Source organism: Pezoporus wallicus, unplaced genomic scaffold (genome assembly GCF_028554395.1).
Source record: "Pezoporus wallicus isolate ANWC-B61680 ecotype Strahan unplaced genomic scaffold, APGP_CSIRO_Pwel_v1 contig_7379, whole genome shotgun sequence".
In the NCBI taxonomy this organism is placed as follows: domain Eukaryota; kingdom Metazoa; phylum Chordata; class Aves; order Psittaciformes; family Psittacidae; genus Pezoporus; species Pezoporus wallicus.
The window spans coordinates 351370-379358 of record NW_026642884.1 but is presented as its reverse complement, the minus strand read 5'-3'; the positions used below and the strand labels follow the sequence as shown (position 1 = coordinate 379358).

General features: G+C 45.6%; 2 protein-coding genes across 2 annotated transcripts in view; both read right to left on the bottom strand.

The window, feature by feature from the left end:
• The window catches only part of EXOC5 (exocyst complex component 5), a 210129-nt gene that overhangs the window by 106987 nt on the left and 75153 nt on the right, over window positions 1-27989 (bottom strand). The window lies entirely within an intron of this gene.
• On the bottom strand, window positions 15483-26748 carry CCDC198 (coiled-coil domain containing 198). The gene is made up of 6 exons (XM_057433065.1): window positions 26441-26748; window positions 23161-23237; window positions 19357-19443; window positions 18009-18107; window positions 17377-17542; window positions 15483-16176 (listed from the first exon to the last, which is right to left on the bottom strand). The coding sequence occupies exons 1-6, from the start codon at window positions 26655-26657 to the stop codon at window positions 15968-15970; spliced, it is 855 nt and encodes a 284-aa protein (XP_057289048.1). The 5' UTR covers window positions 26658-26748; the 3' UTR covers window positions 15483-15967.

Genomic DNA, 27989 nt, shown 5'->3' with positions numbered 1-27989 from the left:
GGGTTGGGGAGTGATTAGGGAAAGGAGAAGGCAGCAATGGAATCCCAGAGGTGTGGAGCTGATGAATTTGTCTCTTGCATGCACAGAGACCACGGAGGCAGGTTCTCTGGCTGGCTTGCTGGGATTTTGCAGATAATCTGTGAGTGAAATGCAGAAAAATGGAAACATGATGTCTGTTGTAGAGAGTTCAGGAGGGCCTGCACTGAAAGGGCAATACTTACAATTCACCTGAGGGGCTGTGTGTAGCCAGAAGGGGATACCTGAAGAGGTTGAGAGGCAATGTCCCTAAGTGTAACCAAACACAAAAGATTGAACTTTTAGTGCACAAAAGGCCACCGGACCCTTTGGAAAAAACAGAAACAGGGTGAAAAGTAGCCCTGGCTCCAGACCAGGTGTGTGCCCTCCTCCAAGAAAAATATATCCCTTGGCAAGGATTAACAGCTTGTGATGTATTTCTGCTGGGTTAGTGAACTGAACCAGCTCTCAGAAAGGTTCAGCTAGTGAAGGGAAGGCTAAGAGCAAAGGAAGGGAGAGGTGGACTTCTGTATATTAGCTGTGATGAACTGAGAGAGAAGCTCATGAGTAATTTCCCCCAGAGACAGTTCAGCTCTGGGGTGAATGCTGGCAGCTCTTATTGCCCTCTCTAGGTGTATTCCCATTGAGTAGATTCCAACTTGGTTACAAAATAACCCAGATTTTACACCCAGATTAAACCCTTCTCTTGTGTACATCTCCCGTAGGAACAAAAATGCCTGCCCTTCAGCCTCTGGATTTCCAGTCCCCTCTAATTAACCTTTCTTCCCCCCAGAGTGATGCACCAGCAAGGACTTTCCTCAAAGAGCTGGAAGGCAGAGGCAGCTTCTCAAGAAGTTGCCCCCCTGATCTGTGTCCACCACATCCCCTGCCCTGACATGCACATGGCCAAAGAAGTAGCATGGTCACATCCTTGCACAAGCATGCTGTGTGTGCTCTGCCCGTCACAGAGAGCCGAGCCTCCTCTGGGGTGGTTTAAGCAGCCAGATAAACGTTTTTGTGTTTAAGAGCGGGGAACTAATCATGCTTGCCAAATCCTTCTTGGTAAATGAGATTAAGCTTTACCAAGGAAAGCTGAAATTATAAACCCTACTTTTCCATTTGAAAACTCCTTTGTTTCCTTTGAGTAAAGCGTTTTCTTTCTTAAGAACACTTGGAGTTAACTATCTGGTTCTGGGAGATGTATGGTCAGAGCTTCTTCCTCAGAGCCTTCGTAAAGGCAACAGCTTCGTTTCATCTGCTTCAGTCCTGAAATAGATGGTGCTCAAGTCTCTCAAGAGGACCCTGAAGGAACTTGAGCCCAAGTCCACGTACTTCACCGTGGGGAGAAATGCGTTGGCTTTAAATGACCAAGGAGCTACGACTCTTAAACCCTTAGGAAATGTATCATTGCAGCAGAAAGCATTGCAGGTTGGCAACCTGGGCAGAAGCTGAGCAGCCTCAGATAATGTCATGCCACAGAAAATATATGGACTCAGTCAGAGATCAGTATGATCAGACCAAAGCCGTTTATTACAAAGCCTTAACCCCTTAAATACTGTTTCTTACATGCACTTAAGTGATTTGGCGTATTATGATTGGATACATGTCTTGAAGACCCTTAGTGACTAACATATAATTGGTTAAGCACAGGTGTGAGAACTTGACCTCGAAAGCCTGCCAACAGTCCACAGTTCTCATTAACTCCGTGAAATCCAGCTTCTTCTTGTCTTGCTTGCTTAAGCTTCCTCAGGCCTCTCATGGCCTTGCTGTATCTTTCAGGATTATTCAGAATTTATGTACCAATTATCCATTCTCCTGTGAGAGCACTGCCTCCACAATGTCACCTTAGGGGATGGGGAAAAAGCCCCTGTGGTTCTTTCAAACCAAGCTCTGCTCTCTTGATCTTCCAGCACATTTAACCCAAGATATCTGTGAGAAAAGGCTTGGTTTCATGTTAACAGGCTTTAATTGTGTGGATAATGCACTTGCTTCTCCACGTATTGGGTTACTGTCTTCTGAAAGCAAAGAAGTTTCTCCTCAAGATCAGGAGCCTCATGGGCATCTATTTTTCTGGTCTCCGAAGTAACACCTTTCTTCTCATGGCAACAGGAAGGTGGTGGTGCTTTCTCTGCAGTGAAAAAAGCATGAGCAGAAAACCTGAGGTGATCTTATTCACATGTTTGGGGGTGAGTGGTTGGTTTGTTTTTCTGTCTGGGATCTTTTTGTTTGTCTTTTATAAAAAAATCTTCTTTCCCTCGCTTTTTGAAACACACCACAGGGGTGATTAAGTTCAGGAAACATCCAGTCTCTGGGCATGATTTGTATATTAATGCATGAATTGCACTGCTGAATTATGCTACACTTGGACATCAAAGCAGGCCATTAGGGAATGGCTAGAAGATGATAGCCATGGGCCCAGGGAGCTGGCAGGGGTTGCTGGTGGCATTCCCACAGGAGTGGAAGTCCCGGTGGTGAGCAGGGTAAGACTCAACTTTATTCTTGACTCACCGGTGTTGTCTAATAGGAGAATTGCATATGGTTGGCAAAATCTGCCACTGAAGGGCAGTAACTTCAGAGAAAACATTGCCCTAAAAGAATTAAATCATTTTTCTGATGACAGAAGCTGTCTGATGAAGCACTGTGGTATGTTGAGCGAAATTTTACAGTGTCCTTTTCCCTGATTTTGTGAAACCTTCTTTGCAAAAAACACCACAATTTCAAAACCACCAGTCCCATGAACCCCAAAGGCAAAGGACTTCATTCTATACAAACAAGCAAAACAAATAGGTAGGGTTGCCATAGGCAAGTGTCATTTTCTTGGTACAGGGCCTGAATCTGAACACATCTGTGTTAAGAGTAATGATTTTCTTTAGAAAAATTATTACTCTGGTTTGGAACTGATGCACTCCCTGCTCCGGATCTTGGCACCCCTTTCCAGTTCCTGGTGTGAGCACAAAGGCAGGTCTTATTGTGCTCAACTATAACATCAGTTACAGAAACGAGGCACTTCAAAGGTGGGAAATGAAGAGGTAAGACCTCGTTCATTTTAACCATTTCCACATCATAACCACTTACATGTCTTTTTTTGATGATAAATAAAAGCCCTTTCCCTCTCTGCCACTACCTAATTCTAACTTGGACTGATACTTAGCAGTCTTCTCTGGGTTTGGTTGGTTGGAGTGAGGGGAGTGGTGTTGATACATGTAATAGATTTTTTTTACTGTTTTGTAGTATTTTCTGACACAGATGAAGACTGTGCTCTTATAATTTTGACATCTCAATCAGAAAACTCATCAGTGTGTTGCATCAGAAGAGCAAAAATGGGGCGTAACCTTGTATTATGAGTAGCTGAACATCTGTTTTCCCATGGTAAGTGAAGATATATTGCACCAGCTATGACCCAGGCCCTTTGAGTCCCCCATCCAAATGTGACATCTTACTTTGGAGGCCACAGTCCTACAGAGAGGAGACCAAACATCTGATCCTACAGCTGCAAAATTGTAGGCTCTTACATATTACTTGAACAAAAGTCCTCTACCACCTTCACAGACCAGCATGACCACCAGGATCAACCCGTACAGGTGCTCCCATGAGGCCATAAAGCTTGTTCTTGCTCTCGCGCATCATTAGTGACCTCACATTGCGTTCACTAGAACCTTGCCATACCAAGCTCTTTAAGAGGGATGGAAATTCATAGAATCATAGAATACCAGGTTGGAAGGGACCTCAGGGATCATCTGGTCCAACTTTTCTTAAGCTGTGAGAAGGGAACTGATGAAACAGTGTTTCAGTATCATCTTCTTGGAGTAAAACCCCAAATAGATTGAAGCTTTGCAGAGGTGTTCTTTGCCTTTAGGCTAATTATGGATTTGCACTCCTCACTGTTTTCCTGGACATTAGCTGAGATGGAGTAAAACATTGAGAGGCCAAAGATTGGGGGCTTTTGCCATGACATGGTAGGAAGGAAGAAAAGAGTCAGAAAAGGAGGAACCCTCCATCCTTAGAAACTGTACAAGGCTGGCTGCCTTGAAAGCAGTTTCCAAACATTAACTGAGCTGCACAAGATCCCTGCAGGTAGTTAATTATCATACCCTTTTGAAAGATGGGAAGGAGGAGAAAAATAAATAAATAAATTAGGGCAGCATATCAAAACCCAGAGCAGCAATGGGCTGTTCCCTTCTCCTCATCCTCAGCTTCAAAAGGGGACCGTGTGATTTGTTCTTAGTAGGTAATCCTTCATCCAAAAGATGTAGGGTCTGCAGGAAGATTTTAATCTTTGTTGCTTTATGGCCACTTCCAGACCCTCTGCTTACAACTGCAAAGGGGGCCTGGGGACCCTTGGGAATGAGAAAATGCAAAATAAAGGTTAAAAGCAGGGGTTACTGCAAAAACTGATTTTAGGAATTAAAGAGACTTCTTGGTTTTTTTTCCTTTTTTTAGCTCTAGCTTTAGCACAATACTTTCTGACACATTTTTATGACTATTTTTAGTAGCATTTAGCTGGATTGTTGTTACAAATTAGCTTTACAAAGATAGTGACAATAAATTGTTGTGGCTGGAAATTGGGATTTCAATAAAGCAAAACCAGAGAAAAACCCCAAACCAAAACCCTGCTTTTAAGCTTATTTAGTTCTCTTGTTTTTTTTCAAGAGTGGCCAACTGTTAGGGAAGAGTGAGACTTTTAAAATGTATTTTGCAAAGACCCACGGGCATATTTTGAACAAAAATACTTTTGCTCAGAATACTAAGTATCAAGTTTGGAAAAACATCCAGAACCATGTCAGCACTGTATGCTAATTCTCCATCTGACCTTAAAAAAACAAGCCTTGATTGTCCTCATTACACTGAAGCAGTAATGAGCTCACGGTCCTGGTATAGTGCGACGTAGTGAGATGAAGCTTCAGTAGCTTTTTTTCAAGTTAGTGAAGCACTAAAGGAAAAAGCAGCTCCAGCAAGTCTCCAAAGGGAGGCTTTGTGTAGCAAAAAGCTGTATTTTTGTGCCAGCTTAGCTAAACTGAAGGAGGTGATTTGTGTGTTAAATATAAGGATCACCTGGCTTTTAATCTCGGCCCTTTTTTTCTGGTGCAGACAGAAGTCATGAGCCATGCTGTCTGCTTTTGTGTGGTGGTTGCAACTGGGAACAAGTGGCTACCAACAAGAGACAAGCACTTGGTCCTCAGTGTTCAATGAAAGGTGTGCTTCTGCAAGGGGTGACTGCAAAACCGGCACTTTCTTGCTCCTCTCTTTCCAGAACAGTCGTTATCTAGCATTTTAGTTGACTATCAAGTTAATCGAGTCATTTTGGGTGTTAAGTCATGTGCTGCATAAAACCTGGTTTGATTAAATGGGTCATTTGCAGTCTGCCTGAACCACCAGTTGATGCAGCATGGGTTTCTGGTATGTCTCAAGGTGACTTAGAAGGAATGGGGAAATTCAAGGCTGGATCAGCAACACAGCAGTGTTTTGCTCTACCTCATCATTGAGGGTATGTGTTAGCAAAGCATGCTGCTGATAGGAGGGAAGGAGAAGGAAAGCTGCGTGGACAAAAATGGGAGAAGCTCGAGCAGATGAAGGATTCCTCAGATTCAAGGCTTCCCAGGACCACAACAGGTATCTCAACACTGAGGACACTTTGTAAAGGCTCGTTTTTCTGTAAGAGCCATTGGGAGGCCAAGGGAGAGCATGATTGTTAAGGACTGAGGTGAGCCAGCTCAGCTGAGCTTCACTGCAGCTCTGTGTGGTGACAAGAGCTCATCAAAACTGCTGCTGCAGAGACGAGACCTCATTCACTATCTCTGGCAGGAGACACAAACACATGCACTTGGCTCCCTCATGGAGGCCAAAGTCCACTCTGAGGAATGAGTTAGCACTACTAGCTTTGTGCAATGCTTAAGCCGTCAAAACAGGATTTAAGTGAAGCTTAAGCAACGAGCAGGGTCCTGCAGAGACCTTTTGTCCTCTGATCAGAAGCCCTCAGCAGAGCTAAGGAAGAAGGAAGGTCCCTTGGAAAGTCCCTTGGGAAAGGGTGAAAGCCAGGCAGAGACTTCAGGGGGAGTTGACAGGAAACTGGGGAAAGATAGAAGGGGAAGAAACCAAGGCTTTGTTTTGCAAGTGAGATGCATAATTTTTCCCATGTTCCTGCTCTCTGGAATGATGAAATGAGGTGCTTAAGGGGTGGTGCAAGGAGCGACTTACAGCAAGGAACAGCTGATCAAATATGTGTTGCTTTCCTGTCAGCATGCCAAGTTCTGTATTTACTCTCAAGTTCACTTTTGCGGCGTGCTCAGCCATTGCTGGATGTACTATCAGTCAGGGCCAGTGTGCAATTAAGCTTTTCTGCAGGAATTCACAGGATGAGCCATTCCCACAGCATGTCAGTAGGTGGCAAAAAGCTACAACCCTTGTACCAAGCAAGAAATAACTACATTTCCCACTCGTGCAGGAGGAGGAGGTATGTGTGGGCTGCTCTGTCCTGTCAGTGGAGATGGATCATGTTCCCCCAGACAGATCCATGTACCAGCACTGCTGAGAAGGAGGGGGCATCCCAGAAAGTCCAACATCCCATATCAGGAGCAGGTAAAGAGGCTCAAAAGAGACACAGGAGCTGCCTCCCTCCTCTTAAATCATCAGAGGATCCTTGTGCCAACTCTTGACCTTGCTCAGGAATTATTTAAAGAAAGCTGGAAAACATAAAGGGCTTAATCACTGTTTCCAGCATTGGAAAACAGCAGGTTTATGGCTGCGCTATTGCAGTGCAGTGTGAGGATACCTAGATAGACAGATGAAAACACACCATGGTTGATATTTTTCAAGCTCATGATAATACTTTATGTACAGCCTGAAATGGAGCTGCTCAAGTCGATGTTCTTAGGCACTTTTCTCTCCTGGCTTTGTGTAAGCAGATTGAAGCAATCCCAGTTGCCTGTCACACACCTTCCAGTGAGGCAGGGTAGATAAAGGATTTAGTAAGGTTACTGGATACGTCCCAGTGGCTTTGACAGTGTTGTTTTGTTTTTTCTGCTTTTGAATGGGGGGGGGGAGAGGGAAGGATGTTATATGATGCTGGACACTTGTATTCCTGAGGAGATCAAATACTCTGAGCACCAGGTGGGACAGAGCCCACAAAGATTAGAAAATCACATTAATCTACACTACTCAATGAGATCCAATTACAGCATGGTTGTGTTCAACTTTATTTACCTAACACCTCTCTTAATTAAGTGTGAGTAAATAATTTTTCTGCTCAGGAACAGTAACAGAGATATTACAGCAACCCTGGCTACTTTTTAAATACAGAGGTGAGGTTCATTGGCATTTCCTCTAATAGGTTTTACGTTTAATTGGTGGTGATTTTCTCAGACATAAACCACTGATGCTGCCTTCCACCAACTCAGTTGTCTCCTTCAGGCTGAGTATTATCATTTTGTTTTAAAATTCAGCACAACCAGTTCAGCTGATCCTGAGCTGGAGAAACTTGGTTGACTCTGGCCACGTTTATACCACCACCAGAAACTTCCTATAACCATTTCACTGGGAAGACCAAATGTATTCATGTTCTGCAGCTGGGATCTACCTGACCTAAATCTCCTCTTTCTTCATGGCTGTGCCATTTACTGATACCCACAGTCACATCAACTGCATAAAATCTCCATTCTTTGTCATTTTGGTGAAAACTGGTAATGTGAATTTTCTGAAGGTGCTGAATCATGGCTGAGCAGCTTCTGTCTCAGCACAGATCCTGAGTGGAAACATGTTTAACCTGTAGGATGGGTTCAGCCTTACATCAAAGCTGGGTGGGTGGTGCAAAATGCCTTGTCAGCCAGCAGGTAACTCACCCCATCCCAGGATAGACGGCAGAAATATCATCCCCTGAGATACCCCTTACTCCTCCTCTCATGTTCTCAGCTATTAACAGAGTAGGTGGCTGTTTTATATCAGCTTCACAGCCCTTAGGTAGCTTTAAATAGGTCAAATACCACTCTACTTCCCTGCTCCGAATCCTTCCCTCTTGGCTCTTACTCCTCTGACTACACAGTGCTCCACACCACCAAAATCAAACCCCATGCAGGTTTCCTTTAAAACTCATCTTACACCCGTGCCTGCCAGCTGGGATGCAGCAGTGCTCCAGCCTCTCTTCCTCCCTGTGGAGGCATGCTGGGGTCAAGGTGAGGGGCTCTGCTGAAGCACAGGCACTGGTTTCTGTGGTGGGTGACTTGGGTTGAAGCTGTGTGTGCTCAATTATGCTGAGTGGCAAGTTTCATCCTCTCCATTACAGTTGACTGTAATGACTCAGCCTTCAAATGTTGAGCTATTGGAGATTGGAACCAGGAGCTATTTGGAACCAGGAGCATTTGGAACCAGGAGCTATTCAGAGAAAAACAGCTCTGTAAAATCTTCCTTGCTGAGCTGCAGCACACATGTTGTGGGGTTTTCTTTCCGTCTTCTGTAATATGTAGAAAAGTCTAAGTTTCACCTTTAGTAAGAAAAAACCATCTTCATTTCCAGCCTCTGGAAAGATGTGAGAAAACAAGACAAGAGGATGAGTTGCTATTTGCCTCTCTGCAGGCTGTAATGAATTAATACAATCGAAAGCAGCAAAGTCAAACAATTTCAAGCACCAGAATTAGGAAACAGCTTTGCTGATTTTATAACCTCTATAAGAGCAAATTTTGCACACTGTAAATTGATAAATTAGTGCTCAGAGTCTCATCTCTGCATGGTTTGTGATATGGATTGACTGGTCCACATAGAGTTCTCCATGGGCAGCACTCTTCCCCAAGACCAGCAATGTAATTATTGGAAAACTAATCAGCTCTGTCTGAGTTAAATTGCATTTCCACCAATTATAGCTTGATTGTTGACAGATGGGAATGCAGAAGGGGGATGTATCACATAATCAAGAGAACAGGTGTATAGACAAGTGCCAGATTAATTGTTCCAGCCCATTAAATCATTGACCTTTTCAGCATACCCTCAACATCGAATTCAAGGCTTTCACGGTATTTTCAGCTCACACACAATGACCATATTTATCAGCAAAGTTCTCAGGAGCATTTTTAAAATGTACAGATTCTAGACACAGACTCATTAGCTGTGAGCAGTTCTCTTCTTTCTCTTTCTTTGTGTTTGGGTTTGTTTTCTTGGCTTTTCAGTAAAATCATACAGGGTGATTTCTCCAAAGAGCAGTTTTCTCCATGAAGCATGTAGACATGCTGTAATAGCCTATGCATTTAGGGATGTCAAAAAGAGAGATGAAATCAGGACAGAGAAGCTCAGTGCTGGGCAGCTGTGCTGGAGGCTCCAGCTTTGATCTGGGCCTTTGGCTGTTATTTCCATCTCCTGCTTCACTTAGGATTTTCAATAAAGCTTGAGCTAAATACCGCTGAAACTGAGTCAGCCATGGGTGTCCAATTCCCCTAAATATGTGTAAAAATGTGTCTCCTGCTCTTTTGCTGGCTGTATAATCCATGAAGTTGAGGATGCAGCACAGACACATCCAAAACAGCTTTGTGGGAGGTAGTGCAGGTTTGAGACAGTGATGCAGGACATGCTTCAGCTGTCCAGAGCTACCCAAGCCCTGAGCTGTCCTGGGTAATTGAGACCAGACTCCAAATCTAGTTATTCTGGATGTCTTAACTTCTAAACTAAGAGGACAAGATTTCCAGCTGGAGCAAATGGAAGTCGCTGTGATGATAATCATGTCTGTTACTCCTGGAGTCCCTGCTCTCGGGCAATGAGCTGATCTGAAGTGTTTTAGAAAGACCAAGTGGAAAGCAACTTAAGGACACAAGCAGGAGGTACGAGGAAGAGTCAACTCTGCAACTTCGAGCAGAAGCAAAATTGATGCTGAGTATCAGGCAGGTCTTTTTTCCAGGACCAGGGCTGGTGGTTGTGTAGCACCAGTACCCTACATATCTGGTTTGCCACATTAATTAACTGTGTTTTGTGTAACTGAAATCTCTTTTTATGTATGTGCTTGAATGACTTAGTGCGTTCCACAAACCTGATGCATCTGTCCTGCAGTGGCATTTATGGACCTACAAAGACAACCAGATAGGAGACAAGAGAACTGGGTTTTCTCTCAGATGACAAATGATTTTGTCAGGAAAAGCAGGTAATTTTATGAAAAAAATGCAGTTTATAAGAGGTGGAAATTGCAGGAATCTCTTTGACAGATCTGTTGCCCTTCATATAACCATCTTTTTCAATATACTTAGAAATGTCAGTTTGCAACAGGGCAGCTTTTTCAAATTCTTGGTGGTGTAACAGCCTTCACCACCACCACCACCAGGGTATGTGTCTGCAGGAGATGCTGGAGGTCCCTCAGTTTCCAATGTTTGCTGCACAGCACTGAACCCCAAACAGAGAAAAAGAAGATCTCTACTGGTGCTGCTAGGAAAAAGCGGTGGGTCATAGTAGTAGGGGACTCTATACTGAAAGGGACAAAAGCACTCGTCTGCCGTCCAGACCCCATCTCAAGGGAGGTGTGTTGCCTACCAGGGACACGGATCAGGGATATGGCAGAGAGGCTGCCTGCTCTAGTAAGTCCCACGGACTATTACCCACTTCTGGTGATACATGTAGGTGCTAGGCATATAGATAGTAGTAGCCTGGGGAACATAAAGAAGGACTACAGAGCCCTGGGGGAGGTGGTTCGGGGCTCTGGAGCTCAGATTGTCTTTTCGTCAGTTCTCCAGGATACGGGGGAGGACCTAAAAAAGCCAGGAGGATTGGCCAGGTTAATAAATGGTTAAAAGGGTGGTGTCACAGTCAGGGGTTTGGGTGTCTTGAACATGGGACCCAAGCTTGTAGGCCAGGTCTACTGCGGGCTGGTGGAGCTGCTCTGATAAAAAAGGGAAAGAGCAGTTTTGGTAGGAGGCTTGCCAGACTGGTCAAGGATGCTTTAAACTGGATGTGTTGGGGGAGGGGGGCATCATTCCATCCCAACACACCCAGTCAGTTGCCAGCACCTATAATAAATGCTCGGAGCAATGTAGAGATATCCCAGCTGCTCCAGCCAAAGAGCTGGCTTCATTTGTAGCTCGGCTCAGATGCCTCTATACAAATGCCCGTAGCATGGGGAACAAACAAGAGGAATTAGAGATGTGTGCACATCTACGGGGGTATGATATAATAGGCATCACAGAAACATGGTGGGATGGCTCCTATGACTGGAGTGTTTCTTCTTCTTTAGAAAAGACAGGCCTGGCAGGCGGGGAGGGGGAGTTGCCCTTTATGTTAGGGATAGGCTGGAGAGTATGGAACTCTGTCTGGGGAGAGGTGAGCAGTCAACAGAGTTTGTGGGTCAGGGTTAAAGGGAATATAGCTATGGGAGACATTACTGTGGGGATCTGTTACAGACCGCCTGATCAAGGAGAACCTACGGATGAAGCACTCTACAGACAGTTAGGAACAGCCTCATGCTCACAGGCCCTTGTTCTCATGGGTGACTTCAACCACCCTGATATCTGTTGGAGGGACGGTACGGCCTGGCACAAGCAATCCAGGAGGTTCCTCGACTGTGTGGAAGACAACTTCCTTCTGCAAGTAACAGAGGAGCCGACAAGGAGAGGTGCCATGCTTGACCTCGTGCTCACCAACAGGGAAGGGCTGGTTGGAAATGTGACTCTCCAGGGCAGCCTTGGATGCAGCGATCATGAGATGGTCGAATTTGAGATCCTCAGGACAGTGAGAAGAGCTTGCAGCAAGCTCACTGCCCTGGACTTCAAAAGAGCAGACTTTGGCCTCTTCAGGAACCTGCTTAGTAAGGTTCCATGGGATACAGCCCTAGAGGGCAGGGGGGCCCAAGACTCTTGGTTGATATTTAAGTATCACCTGCTACAAGCTCAGGAGTGTTGCATCCCAACCAGAAGGAAGTGAAGCACGAGGGCCAGGAGACCTCCTTGGATGGATAAGGAGCTCCTGAGGAAAATTCAAATGAAAAAAGAGGCTTATAATAAGTGGAAGCAAGGACAGGTGGCCTGGGAAGAGTACAGGGATGTTGTCTGGGAAGCTAGGGACCAGGTTAGGAAAGCTAAGGCTCAGTTAGAATTAAACTTAGCTAGGGATATTAAAGATAACAGGAAGGGATTCTACAGGTACATAGCAAATAAAAAACAGACTACAGAGAACATAGACCCCGTCAAGAAGCTCTCGGAAGAACTGGCTACACAGGATTTGGAGAAGGCTGAGGTTCTGAATGACTTCTTTGCCTCGGTCTTCACTGGCAAAGGCTCTGACCAAACCACCCAAGTCTTGGAAGGCAGATGCAGGGACTGTGAGAATGAAGACCTTGGGCCCACTGTAGGAGAGGAACTGGTTTGAGACCATTTTAAAAATCTGAACATGCACAAGTCCATGGGACCTGATGAAATCCATCTGTGGGTCCTGAAGGAGCTGACAAATGAAGTTGCGAAGATGCTGGCCATCATATTTGAGAAATCATGGCAGTCAGGTGAAGTTCCTGATGACTGGAAAAAGGGAAATATAACCCCCATTTTCAAGAAGGGGAAAATGGATGACCCGGGGACTTACAGACCAGTCAGTCTCACCTCTGTGCCTGACAAAATCTTGGAGCAGATTCTCCTGGATGGCATGCTAAGGCACATGAAAACCAACAAGGTGCTTGGTGACAGCCAGCATGGGGAAATCCTGCCTGACCAATTTGGTGGCCTTCTATGATGGGGCTACAGAACTGATGGACAGCGGTAGAGCAGTTGATGTCATCTACCTGGACTTCTGCAAAACATTCGACACTGTCCCACACGACATCCTTGTCTCTAAATTGGAGAGACATCAATTTGATGGATGGACCACTTGGTGGATAAAGAACTGGCTGGATGGCTGCACACAAAGAGTTGTGGTCAATGGCTCAATGTCTAGTTGGAGACCAGTAACGAGTGGTGTCCCTCAGGGATCGGTGTTGGGACCGGTCTTATTCAGTGACATGGACAGTGGGATTGAGTGTGCCGTCAGCAAGTTGTGTGGTTCGGTTGATAATGCTGGAGGAAAGGAATGCCATCCAGAGGGACCTTGACATGCTTGTGAGGTGGGCTGATGCCAACCTCATGAGGTTTAACCATGCAAGGTCCTACAGCTGGGTCAGAGCAATCCCAGAGCAATCCCAGGCACAGCTACAGGTTGGGCAGAGAAGAGATTCAGAGCAGCCCCGCGGAGAAGGACTTGAGGGTGTTGGTTGATGAGAAAATGAACATGAGCCGGTGTCAGTGTGCACTTGCAGCCCAGAAAGCCAACCGTATCCTGGTCTGCATCAAAAGGAGCGTGACCAGCAGGTCAAAGGAGGTGATCCTGCCCCTCTACTCTGCTCTTGTGAGACCTCACCTGGAGTATTGTGTGCAGTTCTGGTGTCCTCAGCATAATAAGGACATGGAACTGTTGGAACAAGTCCAGAGAAGGGCCACGAGGATGATCAGGGGACTGGAGCACCTCCTGTATGAAGACAGGCTGAGGAAGTTGGGGCTGTTCAGCCTGGAGAAGAGAAGGCTGCGTGGAGACCTCATAGCATCCTTCCAGTATCTGAAGGGGGCCTATAGGGATGCTGGGGAGGGACTCTTCATTAGGGACTGTAGTGACACGACAAGGTGTAACGGTTTAAAACTTAAACAGGGGAAGTTTAGATTGGATATAAGGAAGAAGTTCTTTCCTGTTAGGGTGGTGAGGCACTGGGATGGGTTGCCCAGGGAGGTTGTGAATGCTCCATCCCTGGCAGTGTTCAAGGCCAGGTTGGACGAGGCCTTGGGTGATATGATTTAGCGTGAGGTGTCCCTGCCCACAGCAGGGGGGTTGGAACTTAATGATCTTAAGGTCCTTTCCAACCCTAACTATTCTATGATTCTATGATTCTATAAATTTCTTTTAAAATGTGACCTATAGTGTGGTTAGCAGGCCAACAGGGCAGTGATTATCCCCTTGTACTCAGCATTGGCAAGGTTGTGATCGATCCTAGGCCCCTTCACTACAAGAAAGACATTGAGGTGCTGCAGCAGGTCCAAAGAAGGGTATCAGAGCTGGTGAAGGGTCTGGAGAACAAGTGTGATGAGGAATGGCTGATGGAACTGAAGTTGTTTGGCCTGGAGTAAAGGAGGCTCAGTGAGGGTCTTATTGCTGTCTACAGCTAGCTGAAAGGAGGTTGTAGTGACGTGAGGGTCGGTCTCTTCTCCCAGGTAACAAGCGATAGCATGAGTTGGTGTGGCCTCAAGTTGTGCCAGGGGAGGCTTAGATTGGATATTCGGGAAAATTTCTTCCCCAGAAGGGCTGTCAAACCTTGGAACAGGCTGCCCAGGGAAGTGGCGGAGTCACCATCCCTGAAGAGATTTAAAGCAGGTGTACATGTAGTGCTTAGGGACACGGTTTAGTGGTGGACTTGACAGTATTAGCTTAATGGTTGAATATGATGATCTCAGAGCTCTTTTCTAACCTAAATGTTTCTGTGATTCTATGATTCTTGAGTGATAAGTCACAAAGCTGTAGCATGATCCACCAGGAAGTCTTCAAAGTTTAATGTATGGTATGATATCAATCTAGCACAGAAAGAGCCTGTCACTGCTAGTTCTGTGAGACTCACTGAGCATAAATGTTATTTCTTTCTCACAACATAGCTTCTAAAGTATTTTCCAACAAGAAATTTGCTGTGCATTTAGTTTTCTATTCAGGATTTTAAACAGTGATGAATTTGGCTGCCTTTTGAGTCAAACCAGCTGATTTAATTAATGAATCTATTCATCTGATATAAGTGCTCAAAGCTGAAGTAAAAATTCTTTGAAGATAGGGCAAAAGGACTGTAGGAGATTAGCTACACTAAACTCCTACCCTGAAACAGGATGACAAACGTAGAGGTTGAAACTTAGTGAATATTAAAATCTATTTCTACTTGTTGTTTTGTAAAAATTACTTCAGTTGCAAATGGCATTCATAGTAGTATAATTCTACAGGATGCGTGAAACACTTTTATTGTACAAATTTTGAAACTTTCTGCATGTTCGAAGAAAAGCCAAATGTAGTTTGTAAAAGCAATTCATACAGATTTCTCAGCTAACATTAGGGACTGTAGTGATGAGGGATAACGGGTTAAAACTTAAACAGGGGAAGTTTAGATTGGATATAAGGAAGAAGTTCTTTACTGTGAGGGTGGTGAGGCACTGGAATGGGCTGCCCAGGGAAGTTGTGAATGCTCCATCCCTGGCAGTGTTCAAGGCCAGGTTGGACAAAGCCTTTGGTGACCTGGTTTAGTGTGAGGTGTCCCTGCCTGTGGCAGGGGGGTTGGAACTTGATGATCTTAAGGTCCTTTCCAACCCTAACTGTTCTGTGATTCTGTGAAAACAGTGAATGAAAAACAGCTTTTTCAGAAGATTATCCATAAAACTGGAGGTTAGTACTGAAGAAAGCACCTGCATATCTGTGTCTGGGGCAGGGGAGGAAATAATAATAATAAAAAAAAAATAAAAAGTAATTTTAGAAATGCAGAATATTTATTTTAGAGACCTCCTAAATTGGTCATTTTACCTTACAATTTGAACTCAGCTTTTGTGGTTTAGAAAAGGATGTAAGGTTAAAAAAAAAAAAGTTAAACAGAATGGCTGAGTAACCCAAAGGCAAGCAAAACATTTCATTTCAGTTGGAACAATATTTGGGAATTTCTTCCAGCTTCTGCTTAGGTTTTTGCCAGCCTCCTTCTCCCTCTAGCCCCACTTCATTGTTGCTCAGTCCAAGCCATTTTTCCCCCAGATATTTTGATTCAGATACATAACCCAGACAGTTGTTATTTACTTCATATTTGTGATCTCCTCATTTCCAGTTGCCCTTTCCACTGGCCTGAACTACCAGAAATGCTGCTCACTGAGAACATTGTGTCTCCATTCTCACTCCATCCATCTGGGGGTTTTCAGCACCACCAGAGTTCTTCAGCATGTCCCTCTCACCCCAAGCCATGCCACTACAAATCCCTATCAAAGAAGTCATCAAAGACAGAAACTCTCTCTGTCTTGGTTCTCACAAGCATAGGTTTGTGGTAAATCTTCTCTTCCTTTTCCCACTCCTCAGACCCTGTGCTGGAGGTGTCCCAGAAAAGACCCTTCATCTGCAGCTCCCTCATCCTCCATCCCTCATCATGCCGCCTGGAGATTCCTCCATCCCACATGTTTCCTTGGGGAGAGAAAAAAAAAAACAACAACAACAAAAAAACAACTTAAAAGAATCATAATTTTGTAGAAATGCAAGCCCTGTTGCCTGGAGTTTAGCTGGAAATGGCATTGGGCAGCTGGAGGCATGTAAAGAGGATCCTGAGATCACTGTAAGACCAGACCCCCTGCTCAAGGCTGTTGGTGGACCATGCAATGATGAGGCCAGGAGAAAATTTCTGGCAGCTGTTCCTCAAGCAGTTTATTTCTTTCTCCTGGTGAGCCCACTTCCAGCTTCCCAATGTGCCCAAGGTTGCTTTGCCAGAGAAGACTGACTGCAAGGGTCAACACCCAAAATGTATGTGGGTATCCTCCTTCAGTCCTTCCTGCATTTCAAAGGAGGAGAGACAAGGCTGACTCTTCTCTCAAAAAACAGTCTCACAAGGTCCCTGAAAATAACAAACAATCCCAAATCACCCAGGTTTCCCTTTTGCTGCAAGGCAGCATCACACTTGATTTCTCCAGAGCTGAGAAAATTTAGATGCAGTCAATCTGGTGCAGTAGAAGAGCAATTCTGAAGCCCTCCCCAGGGCACACCGCAGGCTTGGGCAGGAGGTTTCTCATGCTAGGGCAGGGGGCAGGGGGCAAAACCTGTTGTAAGCACTGGTCTTCAGGAAGTCATTTTCCATTTTTTTTTCTCCTTTGCCCCTAGGTGAACATACATGTTGGTGGATCTTTAGAGGCTTCCCCCAGCCCTTGTATGTTCACCTGTGTGGTGGTGTTGTATATGCTCACATCCTAGGATACTTTCACCTGATGGATAACCTGACTCTCCAAGGATATGGAGCCCCAGGGACACTGTCCTCACGCTCAGTTTGCTGTGCAGGGGACATGTGGGACAAGCTCAGACTCTCCTGCCAGTGGGAACCTGCTCCTGAGGAATTTGGCTTTATGCCTCTATGGCTAGTCCACAGCCCTTAATTCACATCTAGTCAGGTCTGTTTGGATGCTATCAGGGAAACAGCCCAGAGACCTGCATCCTCTTCTGAGGCATCCCAGCGCTTTGCCTTATAAACACATTGCCCAGCATTGTCATCCCAACTATTTTAAACCTGCATTGTATCACTGCAGGAGATGGAGCAGCGGAAGCAGCTTCCAAAGGGAAACTTCTCTGATGACATTTAAAAGGCTGGTGATCTTTTAATCTCCTTGGAAAATTACTTACCATGGTCATCTCCATGAAAACACTGATTGTGCTCAGCAGGGAGGAGGTCTCGGCTTTCGGTGCTTTTGCCTCTCTGGAGACTGTCAAGGACTTTCTTCTGGCTGAATTCCTTCATGTTTTGTTTATTGATATTTGTCTCCCTGTGGAGATTTCGCTTCAGCTCTGCCTGGGTTTGCAAACGAGTCGTGAACACAAGCAGCAGAAGAGTGAACACGTTCTAGCAGCTCAACATGGCGTACCATTAGGGGGTTGGCACTGAAAACAATTACACAGTCAAGTAGTTTAACCCAAGAAAATGGTGTTTGCCAAACTGGGTACATGACAGAAGATGAGCTGAACAGAGATTTTGGTCTCCCCATGAGCCACAGCAAAATGAGAGCAAAGCATTGGAAAAATCAGAAGTAACTACAGATCACAGAGGCCCACTGTGATGCTCCCCACCTCTCGTCTGCCCTACCCACTGGGAAAGCAGCAAAAGATCAAGGTGTCAATAGTTAAATGAATGACCTTCCCAACATAAATCTTGAAGCCTCCTGGTCCATAGGAGTGACACTGGGGCTGGGCAGCACCCCCGTCTGAGAGGGGAAGCTCCAGCCTCTCCTCAAATCCAACTCAGCATTACCTCTTGGCGCCTGGTCAACAAAGCTGGTCAAGTCCAGCATCTGCAGCTTGTGCAAGTGCTGCCGCCTACCAGGGAGGTGTCTCAGGCTTTGCCCCTTCTTCTCCAGAGCCTATGAGGTATTTAAAAATGTAAATAAATACACCTGCACTTTCTCAAAGGAAAGGAACAGCTACCAGCTCCCAAGCCCACACCCGGCCCCTGAGGCTCACCCGATAGAGGCAGCGAGCACCTCCCTGAGTAGCCAAGTTGCAGAAATTTATCTCAGATTTCCACTGCACGTCACAGTTTATCTCACAGCTCTGGGGCATGGTGAAAAAAATCTTCATTAAAACAATGTATACATGCTTCTGCTCCTGAGGCATTACCACATGGAGTCAGCTGCCCAAGATAATCTCATGAACCAAAAGAAGTAAGCTCTCTTGCATGTTCAAGGTTTCAGAGGTTGTTTATGGCACACCACCCTTGCAGCCCTCTGCTTGATGACCACAAGCAATGGGTGTTCAAGTTGTTCAGCCATTTAAAGGACTGGTGTCCTGGATTCAGCAGTAGCAGTCGTTTTTTTCTCCTTAGTAGCTGGTGCAGCGCTGTGTTTTTGACTTTCAGCCTGGGAACAGCTCTGATAACACCGATGTTTTTAGTTACTGCTCAAATGTTTAGTCTGGCCAAGGACTTTCTGAGCCTCATGCTCTGCCAGGGAGGAGGGGAAGTTGGGAGGAAGCAGAGACAGGACACCTGACCCAAACTGACCAAAGAGGTATTCCATACCACAGCACGTCATGCCCAGGATGTAACTGAGAGTTACCTGGAAGGGCTAGCTCTCTCCAGGGTTGGACGAGGTATCAGTTGGTGCTCAGTCGGGCTGGGTGTTACCGGTCAGCAGGTGGTATTGTATTCTCTTCCCTTGTTATTTCCCTTATCATTATTATTATTGGTGGTAGCAGTAGTGATTTGTGTTATACCTTAGTTACTGGACTGTTCTTATCTCAACCAGTGGGAGTTACATTCTTTCAATTCTCTGGGAGCGAGGGAAAGAAAAGGGAGACTGCGTGGCTGATTTATGGCTGACTGGGTTTAAACCACGACAACTGGTCCTCAAACTTTTAGCCTCAAAAATATTTAAGGCTCTGGCCCAGCAGGTCAGCCTCATCAGGGAACTGTGATGCTGGAGAAACTTCTCCCTTATTTTGCATCCTTTCAGCCACACACCGGTGTTTCAGCCGGCTCACACGCTCAGCCAGGGACAGAAGTGCAGCCAGTGTGAAACACTAGCTTCTGTTCTTCGGACTGCCTGACTTCCAAGGGAAAGGAGCCTCCAGTCAGCAGCAGCCCTGTGCACAGGGCTCGACTCATGTGCTTACCTTTGGCTTTGGGCTTGCAGCCACTTCTTGCTGACTCCAAGGCTTCACAGGAGCAATTGCTTGCAGAGGGCAGGCAGGTTCAAGCTTCTGCAAGTCCAGTATTTATAATACTCAGCACTGCTTGTTCCACACAATCATAAAACATGATACAAAACTATATAGCATTTTTCCAGCTCCAGTTCTGGTCCAGCTGCTTAGGATACAGGAAGGAAGGAGATTGGCATTTCTAGCAGATGCTTAGTGAGATGAGCATCTCCTGCATTACAGTCAAAGTAGCAAATACCCAGTCTGACATTAGTTTCATCCCTGTAGGTATTTCTATACCTATATTGGGTATAGAAGCACAAGGCTCCAGCCAAGTCCAGAGTGAAGACACACCCCAGCTCAGACTGCTTCATGTCAAAGCTGGAGAGGTATCACAATTTAATATGAAGTCTTCTAACAGGTCATCCAAGGGCAAATCCCAGTTACCCAAGACTAAGACATTTCTATGCAGAACTGTGCTTGGTACAAAGTGCCTTTCATGGTAGCTAGTGGAAGCAGGCAGAGACTTGCTTTACAGATACTCTGAGCATGGGGTTTTATCTTAAGGAGCTAAGTTGCCTCCTTAAAGCATGCCAAACCACTAGATGATACTGGGTCATTTCATGGCTCAATATTGCTACTGTCCCCTTCTAGGATGGGAGCTCAGTAGAACTTCCATAAAAATTAAGGGGAGCATCATCAAGTACTTCATCAATAAGACCTGACTTACACTTTATGTGGGACACCATTAACTCAAATATGAACAAGTGTCCAAGAAATGGTGACATATCCCTGACTGTCTGCGCTGAACTGCTGCTAAAGCCTGAGCTATAATTTTGAGGCTTCCTATAGATCAGTGAAAAAATGTAAGAGAAAAACAGTAAGCAGCATCATGTAAAGGGAGAATTCCCCATCACTCCTGAGCACCAAGTTCACGTGTCAGCATCAAGAAATCTCACAAAACTGAATATGAAACTTCAAGAATGGCACTAGGTGGCAGCATGTGACACCACAAACTGTGGTCTGGGCTGTGCAGCACTCCTAGATGCCACCAAGGCTGCCAGCACCAAGGGTGGCTGAAGGTAAATAAATTCCTGCATCTATTGGCTCATCTTCTTGTGCCTGGTGGGGAAGCCAAGCTTCAGGCTTTTGGCTGAAGTTCTGTCCCAGGCTGAAAATTGACTCTTTTCTTTCATCTTTGTGAACCTGATGGGATTTTCCTCTGGAAATACTTTCTGACTGAAATCCTCTACATGCCCTTGGGAAGGCCACGTCATCCTGCTCTGCTATTTTTTAAAATATTCCCACAGGGAAAAAGGCTTTTCCAGTTGTGTTTACACTCACCAACAGCAATGGCAGAAGCATGGGGTAGGCTTAACGGTGTCTGTCCTGCAGTGATCATTATGAATGTTTTAATAATACATATAAATACAGCCATAATGGAAATAAGATCAATGTCTAAAAATTACATGCTGGTAGAAGGTTTCTAAAGGAGGCTGTGATTCCACATGACAGTTCATAGGGTATAGCTGGGTTCATTGCAGGTGCTGCTGCTTCATCCTCCCCCCAGATCCATGGACACATTATTCAGTAGTTGGTGTCCACCTGTGTTCTCTGAAGCCACCATTCTTGGCAAAAGCTGCAGCCCTGGGTGGGGCGGGGGGGGGGGGGGGGTGTGTGTGTTAACTGATCCCAACTGGTGACTCTTGTGTTCTTTATTATAGTTTAAAAAAACTTAATCACAGCAAGGAAGGCTTGAGCAAGGACCCCTGCCCTGTAGAGTTAGCTTGGTGGTGGTGTAACCCAGGGGAGCCTCAGGGCTGCTCTAAGTTGGGATGACCCAGCTCCTACAGGAGCACTACAGAGAAGCATGTGGCCAGTTGGGGCAAACACATCTCTTTTATGGGTTAAACAGCCAAGAAGTGTGTTTGCCTCTGTTTATCCCCAACCGCCCACCCCTAAAGACTCACTCCAGCTGCTTAATTAGGCTGTTGGTGTGCTTGTGCAGCTGAGCTCTTAGAGGGGTCTCAGCAGCAAGAACAACGTTGGCCCTTAATTGCTAATTGAAAGTCCTGCCTAAATGAGAGCAAAAGGGGGTGGGTTATTTCCAGTATTTGAGTGCTTCCCCAAGCAGAACACCTGCATTTGGAGGTCTGTTCAAGTTGTCCCCTTTCTTTACCTGATTTCCGACCTCTGAGCCCTTGCTCTCAGTTTTGGATCTCACAGACCTATGCCAAGTAGCAGAGAAGAAGCACAGCCACAAGCTTCAAGCAGGGGCTCTAAAAGAGAAAGATCTCAAGAATAAAGTGAAGGAGCTGCAGTTCTGGGGCATCTAGAGTGGTGTTTAGCCTGTGTCCCTGATGTCCTATCCCTAACCCTCTGTGGGTATGGAAGGAAAAACTCAATCTCAGTCAAACACCTGCAGCTTTGGATCCTCAGTGTTGAGCAGGTAAGAGATGGGAAGTTGAAAGGTGTTGCTGCCTGGTTTGGAAGGTTGTGGAGAAGAGATGAAAATTCAGGTGAAGTAGAGAAAGCAATGCATTTCTCTAGGTCTGGGTTTTAAATAACCTGATCTATGGCAGGAGTTGTATAGTCCTGGTAATGCAGCTCCAGTTTAGCACTGCAAGCGCATGATGGGGATTCTCCGAGGCCTGAGCCTCACCCACGTTTTATATTGAATAAAAGCATCAATGTAGGAAAATATCAGCGCAGAAAATGCATGTAGAGGACTTGTCACTTACTTTTTTTTTTTTTTAAGCGAAGTAGCATCTCTAACCCTTCTGCAGATGGGACATTAGCTGCACTCCTTTACCTTCATTACAGTAAATTATATAAATACAAAGGTATTTCTGGAGCTTTACATATGTTGTAGTGTGTGTGTGAAAAACTCAAATCCCAGGTCAGGTAGTCATGGATTTCAGGGCTTGGAGGCTAAGAGATCTGGGAAATGCAGGAAGACGAAAGGAAAGAGGTCAAGGAGGAGTGATCAAGGGTCTTTTATGTTTGTTTTGGGGTGTGTTTTTTTTTAATATCTAGATATGTGGGGGATGGGGGTAGTGTGCCATGTATATACCATGCTGTTGAGGGGAGAAGGTGAAGGTATGTGTAGGTACACAGCATACATAGCAATTCTCAAAACCTAAAATAATTGCTCTGTAGTTTCATGGGCCCCTATTGCAAACCACATCTGTCTGCTTTACCTACCTCTTTGCCTTTAAGCTGATGTCAGACCTGGATGGGCTGTTTGGCCTGAAGAGCCAAAACCAACCCTAGTGATGTAAGTTGCATCCCTTCTGCAAAGGGCTCTGTCTTGGCCACATTAGCCCCATGAAAGCGCTAAGTTTGGGATGCAGGTACACAGATACCACAAAGGGAAATGGGTCATTACAGGAGAGGTGACCTCATGGGCAGCACGAGGGCATGTGTCCTTGTTGGGTGTCTCCAGAGAGGCAAGACTCATGGAGTCAGGCAAGAGAGTAAAGGCAGAGCATTGCTGCACTGATCCCTCTTTGGCTGTTCTTAGAAGGTGAAATCTTCACTTTGTGCTAATGAACCAAATATGACCTCTCTGTGGTCAGTGTAGCTGCTCTGCCCCAGGTATCTAACCTGAGCTGGTGGTAAAGCTCATCCAGGGATGGTCATCTGACAGTAGGACCTCCTATTTAAATTTCTGTAGGATATTTGTTTCCCTCACCATGGTGCCGTGACATGTGCCCAAGTCCCCAAGAAAGCCCATATCAGTGGGTCAGAGAAACTCAGAGCTTTTCAAACTGGCCTTACTTGAGGTCTTTGAGGTGGGTGCTGTTTAATGATGCTGGTTTCTCCCTTTTCTGGCACAGTGTTGAAAGAAAGGGGTCCTTAAAAATGAGAGAAGAAATGGATGAAGTTACTTTTGGGTGACCATCAATTACTAGGCTGTACTTGACAATAGTTTTCTACACTTTTTTTTTTTGGTTGGCATGTCCCAGTAAAGTCTCTCTTGGTGTACTCCAGTAACACATGGTATAAATTATTCTATTAGCTGCAGAAATGAAGTGAGCATGTACCTGTGCCTGCTCTTTCTAACAGATGCCTGCCATGTACCTCTCCTGCTTCCCTCTACAACTTCTCATGTATCCTGTATGTGTCAATAAACATCCTCTGTGTCTACTGTGGCCTCCCTGAGCCCCTCAGTCCCCTGTGTGACCAAGGGTTCTCCTCTGCTTCTGTGGCCTGTAACCATCAGGTGGCCAAAAAAAACCTCTGAGCATTGCTGTTTCCCCACTGCCTGCCCTTTCAAAGTGTGGAACAGGCAGCAGTTTGGATCTTTTCTTGCTGCTCGTTCACTGAGACTTTATTATTGGTGTTTGGTGGAGCTGAGAAATCTCTCTGATGCTTTTACAGACTGTGGCAGAGCTGGGCTACAACCAGTGGGTTCAGAAGTTAGCAGGTTATGCTTAGACAAGCAGTATGATCACAGGCCCTCATCTTTGGAAATCAGCCCAAAATAACATGCTACACACCAGTGATCACCTGTTATTAAAGCAGTGCTTTGGCTGAGGTCTGAATGTGATCTGGGCTTTGGTCTGTTCTGTGCTGGTGCTCTTGGGTGGACAACACTGCCTGTGCAGTGCAGAGTGCATATTTCTTTTACAGAAGACTTTCTCTAACCCACCTATTCTCCAAAAACTTGCCTTGGTGCTTTCAAATGCCATTTTATACATAGTCTTGAGTGAGGTGTTGCTGAGCAGCTCCTGCTCCCTTGTGGGGGGAGCCCCAGGGTGGCTGCAGCAGAGAGCTGGGGATAAAGTGCAGGAATTGCATTGTAGTTGATGCCAGATTTAATAGTTGTATTAGAAAGAAAAATAATAATTTGGAAATCACCTTATGGGGGACTTCGGTGGGTCCTTTGAGTGAGTCTCACAGTGGATTGCCAAGGAAGGGATCCTGGAGAAGTGGGAGGACGATGGAGGATGTTGGGGAATGGGAGAAGATGGTGACTCAATCGGATAAATGTTTGCTGGGCTCTGCAAAGCACTGGCAATGATTAACTGCTAAACAAAGCTGTGGCTGCTCTGTACATGCAAGAATGGGTGCCTGAAGTGAAAATTTACAGTGCAGGAGGCTCCTCCAGAGACAAACTTCAGGTGCTGGGAAGATGTGCTGAAATAGCAGCTTATGATAAAAAAAGAGAGGTTAACTAAGTTACTGCCTCTCAATCTGCAGGACAAATCGGTGCACAGGGAATTTTTAATGAAGTAAAATGTAAGGAGGTGTCTCATGGTGCTGGGAACATGGGACACAGCACAGGCAAGGGACTGCAACTTGGAGAAACTTGTTCTGGTGAGAGGTATGGCTTTGGGGAAGTTATTTCTCCTGGATGAAGTGTGATGGTTTGTGTTCTGTGTGTTTGGGGTTGTTCTTTAAGTTACTCCCCTTTATCTTACCCATGTGTGTGTCTTGTAGGAGATTTGTCCTTATCCTCTACAGATACAGAACTGGGAGCCAAGAGCTCTCTGTCCCTGAATCTGCTTTGTCCTGGGGCAGGAATGGTTCCTGGCATACCTGCATGATGCCAGCAAGGAGGGACCATCATCTCACTGCACTGTGCTGGCAACACCAAGCCCGAGCTGAGGGTGTTCTTGTGACCTCTGTTTTTATCTACCTTTGCACTTTGGTAGCAATGGATCCTCCCTGATGGACTAAGAGGGATTTAACACAAGCCAAGACAAACCCTCATAAGCCAAATAAAACCAATTCTCTTGGCGCCTTTGCTTATTTAGCCAGCAGCTCAAGCTAATACATCACTCCAGTACTCTTGAGCATACTCCTTTTATTTCTGAAAATGAAAAGTAATAGAAAATGACATTTGTCGAGAGAGTTTAAAAGTTTGGGGGTTTTTGTTTTGTTGTTTGGAGTTCATTGGGGGTTTCTTTAATAAAAGTACATTTTTTTTATAAGCACTTGTTAAATGCACAGTGATTATTGATAATTTTCCAGAACAGGAAAATTGGTTGTTTTTCCTGTCACAAAGTACTTGAAATGCCCTGTTTTACAGCCAGATCTGATTTGTATTCTCACCGAGACCTCCAGTTCCAGGAATGTCACTGCTATAATGCTGGAGGTTTGTTTGCTTTCACTGCTCCTTGATGCTGAATGATCCTGAAGGAAATATCCAGCCCCTGGGGAAGCAGTGGTGCTTAACACTGCGTGGTATGTGTCAGAAGTTCATTTTTTGAAATGGAACAGAGGGGAGGAGGGTGCAGATCCTCATTCCTCTGCGTTGCCCTGTATCAGACCACATTTGCGTTCATAGGAGCTAAGCTCACCTAACTTGGCTGTGGGAAGCCGTTTGTCACTATCCAGCTTGTGCAGAGCTCTGCATCCACTTTCAGATGGGTGCAAACTTCCTTCCTTACCTCAGGAAGCATTTGGGTATGGATGAAGTTTAAAACCTGCTGTGAAAGGCTGTATGATGCCACTTGTAGAAAAACAAACATACATGTTGTAATATACATGTATATATACACACACAATAGCTATGCTATTTGCCTTTCCCTGCCTCTTGGCTTAGGAAATTAGCATGTACAAGGCATGGCTATAATTTATTTTAATGCTGAGTTTTACCTGCTGAGCACATTACCCAGCATCTAATTCTAATTGAGCTGGCAATATCGACACGCACAGCAGTGGCAGATGAGCAGAATGGGTGTATGGCCAAGAGTTATGGGGCTGCTGTATGAGGGTTTGTTTGGATAAAGACTGTTTTCATCACATGCCAGGTTGATGCTGGGGAGTGGATGTTGGCTATTGCCAGGGGCATAACTGATGGAAGTAAGGAGACTGGATCTGGGCTCTGGTGACTGAGATGCTTTCCAAAACAAGTAAGGAATGGGGCGAATTGAGTTTTCCCAAAGCTAAAACATCCTGGAGATGGCAAAACACTACTGATGCAGAAAGGCATCAATACACACATGTACACACCCCCAGCTGCCCTGCAGTGAGCAAACCCACAGCCCCAGCAGATGCACCCTGATTCTCTGCCCTGCACTTTGCAGTAACACGGTGGTGACCTCCTTACCTGCAGAGGCTCGTCCGTGCCAGGTCTCCCGCAGAGGTGGAAGTTCCTTGTGAATGGTAGGGTTTCCCCACTTCGCCGCAGCCAGCGGGTGCAGGCTGGGCTGTTCTGGCATGCTGGGGTGCCAATATGGGGTGGTGAGAACTGGCAGGTCCTCCCCAGTGCGCATTGGTTCCACCTTGGTCACCTTGGGGTGCGCTTTGGAAGAGTTCAGGCCCATTTTGTGGAGTGGTAGCTTGAATGGAGAAGGAAAATCTGCTCACGTACTGTCCTCCCTAAACACAGAGGGATCTGTGTGAGCAGCTGCAGGGCCCACACATCCTTCCCAGCTTGGTTAAACATTGACCTGTTCTAGGCCATTCCCCTGCACGAGTGAGAGGTGGCTGTGGCTGGTGAAGAAGTGGAAAGCAGCTCAGAGAGCCAGTGTCAAGCCCCAGGGAAGCTTTGTTTTCTACCTACAAGTGATTTTCAGCTAGGGGCACCACCTCAGCTAGCTGTTGGCTGACCTGGAGTTATTTATATAGGCAGCTATTTTGATAAATATTAAGATTTTTAAGGAAATTTAATCCTTGGAGCACCAGAAGGGTGAAAGCATCTCCCACTGCATGGAAAAAGTAGCATGAGGATGAGGGCTGGCTGAGGAGCTCCTGACAGCACTGTTGGAAAAAATGCAGCTTTAGCACAAACCCACCTGAAAATGTGGGCCCAAGTGAGCCATATTATGCACTTGTGGAGCTCCTGCAGGATTTGGGCCAAATGCAGCAGGATCGGTGTGTAAGGAAAAGATCTGTACTTCCACACTGGCTCCCAAGCTGGGTGAGGGGGTTCAAGTTTTACTCAAAACTGTGTGTAGTCATTCATTTCCAAGGTGGAGTGGTTGGAAAATATGTAGGGAGGATTACTTACGCAACAAGATTAATAGTGCAGGGTGGGTTTTATGGCAGCAGTAGGGTTGTGGGAGGAGGTCAGGACTGTGCTGCAAAAAGACGTGGAAACCAGCAAACACAACAGTGCAAGGGAGACCCCAAAATGGCATCAGCGCTGGGGTTCCTTCAGTGGAAGCTTACCTCACTGGGATTTCCTGGACTGATCCTGCATAGGTTTGGAGCAATTATGGCCTCTTTTGCCTTTTCCTCCTGGGAGAGGACTGCTGGGAGGAGGATTGCACAGGGAAGTGAGGGTTATGGCAGAGCCAAGCATCTGTTACTTATGGCCAGTAGATCCACAGATGAAGCACTTCCCCTTCCCAGAAGTGGGGAGCTGAGTGCCCATAGCCACTGCAAAATACCACTGGCCAGGAGTGACACTTCCCAGAAGAAATCCTGGGTTACTGGAGCAACCCAATAGGTTCACGTTTAAGCCACAAGGTACCAACATCACTTGTGACTTTGCTTTACAATATGTCACACAGGGCGGGAGGGAGCAGAAGAGCTTAGGTTTCATTTTAGGTTTTGTTTGTTTGTTTTTTCCTCTTTTTCTAATGAAAATATAAAATCAGTGCCCTGCTTCCCTCCCATGTCTACTTATCTATTTTTAGGGTTTTTTTACTCCC

Coding starts and splice junctions, on each gene's coding strand:
- CCDC198 (XM_057433065.1), bottom strand. CDS start 26,657: ATGGGCCTGAACTCTTCCAAAGCGCACCCCAAGGTGACCAAGGTGGAA. Junction 19,444..23,160: donor ACCCACCTCAAAGACCTCAA/GTAAGGCCAGTT, acceptor CTGGACTTGCAG/AAGCTTGAACCTGCCTGCCC. Junction 17,543..18,008: donor TGACCAGCTTTGTTGACCAG/GCGCCAAGAGGT, acceptor TTGCAAACCCAG/GCAGAGCTGAAGCGAAATCT.